Genomic DNA, 8,220 nt, shown 5'->3' with positions numbered 1-8,220 from the left:
GCAGCCCGGCAGGGATGCGGCATGGCCGTGGGCTCCGTGAAGATGCCGTCGCCGTGTGAGGGCGCGGAGCTGGCCCGAAGCTGGAGCCCCGGCGGCGGAGCCCAGGAGCCGGCGCCGCCGGTGCAGCTGCGGCAGAAGCTGCGGGAGCTGCCGGCGCTGCTGCGGAGCGGGCTGACGCTGCGGAGGAAAAGCGCGGCCGCCGCCGGCCGGGTGAGTGAGTGAGTGAGTGAGGAGAGAGCGAGGGAGCCGCGGGCGGCCCGGGCAGCGCCCCTGCCCTGCCTTGCCCTGCCCTGCCCTGCCCTGCCCGGCCGTGCCCTGCCCTCCGGGCCGCGGTGCCCGGGGCAGGCGGGGCCGCGCCCGCAGCGCCCCCGGCCGGGCCGCGGTGCCGGGAGGCCGCGGGCTCTCCGCGCTGGCCCCGGCGGCGGCAGGGACGGAATAAGGGAGGGAGGGACAGGGGATGCCCCGGCGGCACCCACCGGGAGAGGTGCCCGCGGGGTGCCTCGGGCCGCTGCCATATAACAGGAGATACCAGGGTGGGAAAGCGTCCCTGTCCCATCTCGGCTTCCTCGAGTGGCTCTTCCCCTCGGGCGGGCTGATGCCTGCTCTCCGCGGTACAGACCGCCTGTGCTCCGACACCGCTGCACACGCGTGTTCCTGCAGCCAACTCCAGCGTGTCCTGGAGCCTGTGAAGCTGGGATGGAGTGAAATTGGGATGTGCACACCTGGCCCTTAACCTTGCCTGTCTCCTGACAGTGAGCCCTGGGGTCAGGTGGGCACCACCGAGATCCCCAGCCAAATTTCCCTAAGTTTCACCCATTTTTCAAAAGGCTGGCGGTGTGTCCTCGCAGGGCAGTCAGTGCTCCAGTGAAGTGACACTGCCGTGGCTGGGAACTGCGGTGACAAACAGCTGCTCACGGCTCCGAACTCTCCCAGCCGTGACTGGAGCCATATCGGGGGGTGGTATTGCCATCAGATCAATGGCAGTCAATCACACCTTACTTGCAGGCCAACACTGGATTGGTTGTAACCCACCTCCTCAGCAGTCGAAATGACGCGGTGGGTTAATTCACACGGGGTTGGGTTTGTCTGTGTTGGGAATCAGGCAAACTGCTGCTTTGTTTCAGTGCACTGATAAACAACTGTGCAGAGAGTTGGGGGAAGTTAGCATGGTGTGTGTTTGTACCCTCATCAACTTTGCAGTACTTTGCCCATGTAAATAAATGATTTCTCTGCATGGGGAAGTTGTTGTGAAATACACTAGGGTGTGAATCTCAAACCAAACTTCCTGGGTGAATGCTTTGTTATAAGAGGATATATAGGTAAGGAAGATAATTAGGATTAAGGTAGGATATAAATTCACAGTAGAATAGCTATTTTTGAGTAATATTGATTCAGATTCCAGTCGTACATGAATTTCTTTCCGCCAGCACATTCAACACACAAAATAAAGACTAACCGTATGGAGATGCATAATGATTTTTATTGTTCTGGTGAATTAGTAATCCACCTGATGACAGTCCAAGTTGTCCATATGAACACAGAGCTAAGGGTTAAACAGCTAAGTCTTGCTTTGCCCTAGGGGGACGTTTGCAACAGAGATCTTTCTTCCAACAAAGAAAGTCCTTTTCTGAATTGAGTATGGTTTGTTCCTCTTTAAAAGCATACTGCCAAAGAAATGGAGTAAGCGTGCAGTGAGGAGGAGAGAGGCAGCAGAACTGCTGCTGGTAACAGCTTTAGTTCACAGGCAGGTCTGAAACACTGTTTTAACAAAACAAATTCATGACACTTCAGGGAGACACCATACAGAGCAGCCTCAGGTTCACTCTCGTGGTTATTCCTCACCGCTACTGAAAGCATTTGACAAGTGAGCGCTACAACAGATACTCTGTAAATATTTGCTGTGGGTGAATTAACATCCTGGTGCGAAGCCTGGGTAGCTCCTGGGGCATGCAGCTCCTCACTTGTGCTTGATGAACCCTTGGTGCTCTCTTGTTTCACAGAGTTCCAGCTGAGACCCTCTTGCTTGCCTTTGCTGGTGTTATGGACCAGCAAACACAGTGTGACAGATTTAGTGGTGGTGTCACCGATGGCTTCACCTCCCTGTACACGTGGGTCATCTTGTAAAGTTTTTCTTGAACCATCTGTCTTGGTAGGAAGACTGGAGGGAGGATGGTGAGTCTGTAAGGCAGTCTAGAGTCAACCCAGTGGATCTCCTGCCAGGAAGAAATTATTTACCCTGAGGGTGGTGAGGCACTGCGACAGATTGCCCAGAAAAGCTGTGGATGCCCCATCCCTGAAAACATCCAAAGGCAGGTTGAATGAGGCTTTGAGAACCTGGTCTAGCAGAAGCTGTCCTGCCCATGGCAAGGAGATTGGAACCAGATTGTCTTTAAGGCCCTTTCCGACCCACTCCATTCTATGTGCCTATGACCTTGGATCAGTGGGAGATGCTGTGTGGAGATGCTGTATAGCTACAGCAGGACCTTTGGATCAGTGCCTTGGTCCCATATAGAGAATGGCAATGCTGTGCTCTACCATCTCTGGGTTTGCAGGGACTATGCTGCAGATGGGATTACTCAGCAGCATAAGTGCCTAGTGGGGTGTGCCAAGCATCAGGTCATGCAAAGAGTCCAGCAGGGTTGTTAATTCACTTGTTCCCTTTGGAGACAAAGTTTGTTCATGTTAGTAGCACCGTGTGTTGATTCCTGTCTGGTCTATGCATGTGCCTTTTCCCCCAAGAAATAGACTTTTAGGGGCATGACACTTTTCACATACCTCTATTTAATATGCAGAGCAGCTTAAACCCTGAAAATGACAGTATTCGGGGGAGGAAAGGGATATGTTAGAACAATAAAATGCAGCAAGTTTTTGTACTTTCCCTTTCAAACATGACCCTAAATTTTTAAAAGTCTTAAAATAAGGTTGGAGAAAGAGTAACACAAACATATGAAACAAAGATTCCCTTTTTTTTCCACCTCAACAAAATATTTCAAGTTAATCCAAAGTTAATTTTCAGAGGGTTTTGTTTGCTTATGAAAAATACTTAGTCTGTTCTTCCTCTCCAGTGACTTTTTCTTTGTGCTTTTTTGCTTGTTTAAACACCAAGCTGAGAGTCTTATTTGTCCAGCTGGTTTCACCAGGAGCATTGCTCACTTAGGTGAGCTATTTTCAAGTAAATGCTGACCAGCTGAAATCCTGGCTTGTTTAATTTCCTAGAAAAACATTATGACCCCTGAACAGGAGTTCTGCTTCTGGTGCTGACTTGCTCAGGGACTGCCTGCAGTGCAGTTCACTTCTATATCTATAAAGCACAGATAATCTACATGTGTGCATGCCTGGGGACTATGGATAATAAAATATAATGGAAGTGTTAAGGGTATTATAATTGTTTTAAGGATGTACTTCACTTAATGCTATTCAAATACTTCCTGGGCTTCAGGGGAAAGGAAAGCATTGTGTAGTAGGGGGTAGTATATGTTAAAAGAGTTGATTACATTTTGAAAATCAGTATGGGGTGAAATAAATTTTTTCAATCTGTTTGGACTTCTCAGTCCTTGGCTCTTCACACTAGACTATCTGATATTTGTGACTAGATATGGCGATAATTGAAAATACAGTGTAATAAAATTAGATTTCTCTCTCAGTTTAGCAACCCCCAAAACTGGAGAGCAAATAGGGGGTTTTTTTTGCTTTCTGTGTTGGGATATGTCCAGTACTAATACACGTAAAGAACTTGGAGATGGAAAAGCACCTTATAGAGAAAGCTGCAGTAACCACCCTGCTTGGATGTTTCTGTTCTGTGAAGAGCAAACATGAATACACTCCACTGCTTCAGTCATTTAGATAAAACAAATGTCCAGTTCCTTGTCTAGGGGAGCCCAGTGTTTCTCTTAAAACTCTTGATCTTTGAACTGTACATTGACCTTGTCCTTGATGGTGTTTTTTTCTTAAATTCTTACTTGGGGCAGGTGTAGCACAGTTATCCAAGATGGCATGGATGATTAGATTTTGTTTGCACAGTAAGCTGTGAGGTGTAGGTTTTACTCATCATCCTCTGCTGGGTAAAGTAGCAGAAAATGACTCAATCTTTTGCTGTTGTAGCTGTGTGTGTGTCAGAGCTCGTGCAGAGGAGGGATCTGTTGTAGTGGGTCGCTGTGCCCAGTGGAACTGTTCCCCTCTGCCTTGTCCTTTCTCAAAATCTCAGAAAGGCCCTTCAGTTTCCCAGTTTGCCTCCTAGAGTTACGTGTTGAGTGTACGTGCAGTAGGCATGAGTACTTTGCTTATGAGCTGTCTTTGCTGCTCTTCCTGCTGCCTGCTAAAGATACCTTCTTCTCTTCCCTTTTCTATTATGACTAGCGATGAAGTACAGTTCTGTGCCTCTGGAAGCACCAGCATTGAGGCCCTGAGGGCCAGTCCATCGTGCCAAAACTCCTTTTCACCACACTGAGTTTCACACTTTATGGAGCTAATAATGCTCCTGAGAGAGCAAGGAAGGGCTCAGAAGGAGGAGCAATTGTCTTGCACACACACAGGCACACACCTTTATTTTAATAATCTCTTCTGCTTTCTAGGCTCATGTTTACACACAGATGAATACTGTTGTACATGAGCATCAATGTGGCTCTTTGTCACAGTAGTGCATCTACTGTGGAAAAAAACCTTTTGGATGTTGTGTCAAACCCCATTACTCTGATATTGTGAAAGATCTTGCTGGCCTGTAGAAACCTCCATCATGGGATGTACCTTTTAGCTTGATCAAAGTTGAAGAGATACCATGACTATTTTATCTTCTGAGACTTGTAGTTACTTCTGTGAGGTTTCTGGAGGTCTTTGGCCAGGCACCTTAGCTTTGTTTTGAGCAGCTACTTTGCTGCATGTTTGTCAGGATGTAAACAGACTGTAGGGTTACAGGTTGAAAATAAACTACAGAAACTGTGTTACAGCAGCTAAAAATCTACAGGAGTTCAGGGTGAGTCTGGAGAAGTTCATGGAAGTGAAAAATATTAAGGACACATAATCCTCGTCAGGCACAGAAGGTTCCTGAGCTGAAAATAGCTGGAAGGTTGGAGTGCATTAGGGATATCTATCATATATTCTGGCACTAGCAGTTGTCATGCTGTTGGAGACAACTCCTCTTTGGCAGAGGAAAAAAAAATCAAACTATATGCAATCTGTTTTAATTAAATGAAGTATCAGATTCTTTCAACCTACATTCTGCTAAACTTTTCCTCATCTCCCATTAGGAGCTTTCAGTTGCTTATGTCATTCAAGTAACTATTCTCTAATCAATTCATTTGGCAGCTGTGGAGACTATAGTGTTGTTGATGAGGTTTTGCCAGGACATTAGAAATTGGCTGCTGGAAACGCTCAGAATTTACAGTCCTTACATCATGGTGGTGGTTGATATTTAGGTTTCGATTGAGCCAAGTATATAGATCTGCTTCATACCAAATAATCCTCTCACAAATGACTGACATTTATCACAGTCCATATTCTTGTTGGCATCTTCTCATCTTCATGGTGCCTGAGTGTCCTTGTATTTCATGTCACTGAATTACACCCTTTTCCTGATATTACACTTCTTGAAGGCTCCTAATCTTCCAGTACGCCATTTTGTTTACATGGGTTTTGACAATACATCCAGTTTTGTGCCATCAACACATTTCATTAACACCTTTATGCTCTTTTTACTAATGTTGCTAACGCGCAGAAAAAAAAATCGTAATAATTTCTCTGGTACCTATGCTTATATACACTATAGAGACTTTAATTTTGACATTTCTTCTGCATTAAAAAGATGCAGAGATGTTTTGTGTAGCTGCTGTACTGGTTGAATTCTCCACACAAAAGTGCTGGGTTGACTCAATGGGTTGGAAGTTTTATTGTCAGAAGTATTACCGAAGTTGATTGATTGATATTGGTGACATTTTGCTTTCAAGTCTGTCACAGAGGTTCTACTCAGTAACTTAATACCCCCATCACTTTAGCAGCTATTATGCAACTAAAAATAGTTGTGGTAAGTAGTCTTGAATTTTTTCTACTGTAATCAGGATTATTATGTATTCCTCCTAAATGTATTCGATTAAGATAATTATCTCTCACATATCGAGTATAGTATCCTTAAACTTGTCAGCTCTGTGATTGGAGGCATGAAATATTGAGCAGAGAATAAAATAGTTTTAGTAACAGTGACCATGGTAGCTGCTGGGGAATTTCAGTGTCTCATGTGTTTATTTGCATAATAATTTGTTTCATAGTCAGTCTTTAGTGAATTACTAAATTGAGAATACTTCTTAATTAGCTCATGTGTTATGACATCTGAGAAATTGGATTTGATTAACTAGAGTTGAACGAAATGGAAAGTAAACCCACACTTCTGCCCTAGAAAGTAACCTAGCGAGTTTTGCAGAACACAAAGCTGTGTTTCTTCCTGAGGTTGGGGATTAGCCTGATTGATAGGATGATGCCCACTGCCTGTGGTCTTACACTGGCACTGGGAGTGAGGCTGGCAATTCCTGGACTGATAAACCAGCTGCTTTCAAGCATCCCTGGGAAAGTCCAGATGCAACACTAGCAGGTGCTGCTGCCAGCGCATGGGGAGTAGGTGCCATCATGTGGCTTGTGTTCATGGAAGCTGTATAAAATTGACATGGATTTCTTGACACATCAGAAATGCAGCAGCTTGCTCTATACTATGGGAGAGGTTCTGTTTCCTTTCTCTGCTTTGGTCCAGAGCACATCCTGATGAGCCTCTCTTTGACCTGCCTGCCATAAACCAGACTTGACAGTAACCCCTTTCCCATGCTGCAAATTGAGCTCCAGCTGAAAATACCTTGAGCTCATTTTGCCTGTGCTCAGTCTTTAAGTGCCTATTGTCTTCTGCTGGAAATAAAGCCTTCAGTATAGGACTGCAGAAGCAAGTTTGATCAGCCTTGTCTGTTTTTTGTGTGGTTGGACAAGGATCTCATTGGTTTCACTTATGGTTTTGCTCCTTTTCCTAAGGGATGTAGCTTGCAGATCCTCAGATGTGATACTGCTGTGTATGGCTTGGAAACCTATCAGGGAAGTCTATGTAGGAACTAAGATCAACTCCACTGGAAGTAAAATCAGTGTATTTGCGAAACTTCCGCTAGTGTTACATCCTACTGAAATTCTTGATTTAAATATGAGCTGATTGTCCCCTTAGTTACATACTTACAGGAAAATAAACAAAATTCACTTAGTGGAATTGTATACTTTAATTTGCTTGGTTGCAAACCTGTATTATTGGTTAATTCACACTAGATTTCCCAGCTGCCAGGATGAATGAACAGCACCATACTGTACAATTATGACAAACTCCGTTAAGATTTGTATTCAGCTGTTGTTACTTGTGTGTCCCCAGTGGTTTGAATTCCATTTGCACCGTGAGGAAATTGCAAAACAAGCTGTGCATCTTTATGCTGATGAAAATGCTGAAAATAGACAGTGATAGCTTTTCAAAAGGGAAGAAGAAAAATAAAGGAAAGCAGAATATGCAGACTTTCAACCCAACTCATAATAAAACAGATTTATGCTAATTATATAACAATTAAAGTAAGATTTCATATGCAGGAAAAGAAGGTCCTTTTTCTTTATACTTGTACTATGTAACTTATGCTGTATAACTTTATATTTATGCTGCATAATTTGGTTATTCAGTTCCAGGTGAAATGCTCCTTCCCACCCATGGTTTCTGCTCACCCCAGGCAGGTGCTGGGTGTAGCAGCCTGTGTATGAAGTGATGGTTCAGGTTGCAGAACTTTGGTCTGGCTTTGTTAAAGCACTTGAGCCCTCTGATGGGTCTGGCTGCATTTCTGTGCCTGATCACCAGGCAGCCAGATGCTGCAGGTCTGGTCACACATTCATCTCCTGAAAAGGGTTCACATCAGTGCGTAGAAAAAGAGTTTTAAGGTTGGTATGGACTCAGCAGGATGCTGTAGGGCTGGAAATCAAATGGGACACCTTGAACCTCTGGGCAGGGTGACAGTGTCCTGCTCTTCTGTAGTCTTTCAGGGCTGGCTAAGCTGAAGCTAGCTAAAATTTAAATATTTTTCATTAAACTTATGTTTCTGGCATGAGTTTAAGGATAAAAAAGAAGTCATTTGGGCTCTAAAGTTAAAAGCCATGGAGGCAGGATGTGAGTATTTGCAAATTCTAGGTATAAAATGCAATAGCTATTCATTGCTGTCACTATGTCTT

At 44.7% G+C, this 8,220-nt stretch overlaps 1 protein-coding gene across 1 annotated transcript in view; it reads left to right on the top strand.

Moving 5' to 3' along the window:
- The first annotated feature begins 6 nt into the window (after positions 1–6).
- The window catches only part of RAPGEF5 (Rap guanine nucleotide exchange factor 5), a 167,139-nt gene continuing 158,925 nt past the window's right edge, over positions 7–8,220 (top strand). Inside the window, exon 1 of the mRNA XM_033079369.1 lies at positions 7–210. Within this exon, the coding sequence (XP_032935260.1) occupies positions 22–210 (189 nt within the window). The 5' untranslated portion in view covers positions 7–21. The remainder of the gene's footprint in view (positions 211–8,220) is intronic.

The sequence above is a fragment of the Catharus ustulatus genome, chromosome 1 (genome assembly GCF_009819885.2).
Source record: "Catharus ustulatus isolate bCatUst1 chromosome 1, bCatUst1.pri.v2, whole genome shotgun sequence".
Classification (NCBI taxonomy): domain Eukaryota; kingdom Metazoa; phylum Chordata; class Aves; order Passeriformes; family Turdidae; genus Catharus; species Catharus ustulatus.
The sequence above is the reverse complement of the archived record's forward strand: the minus strand, read 5'-3'. Positions and strand labels throughout refer to the sequence as shown.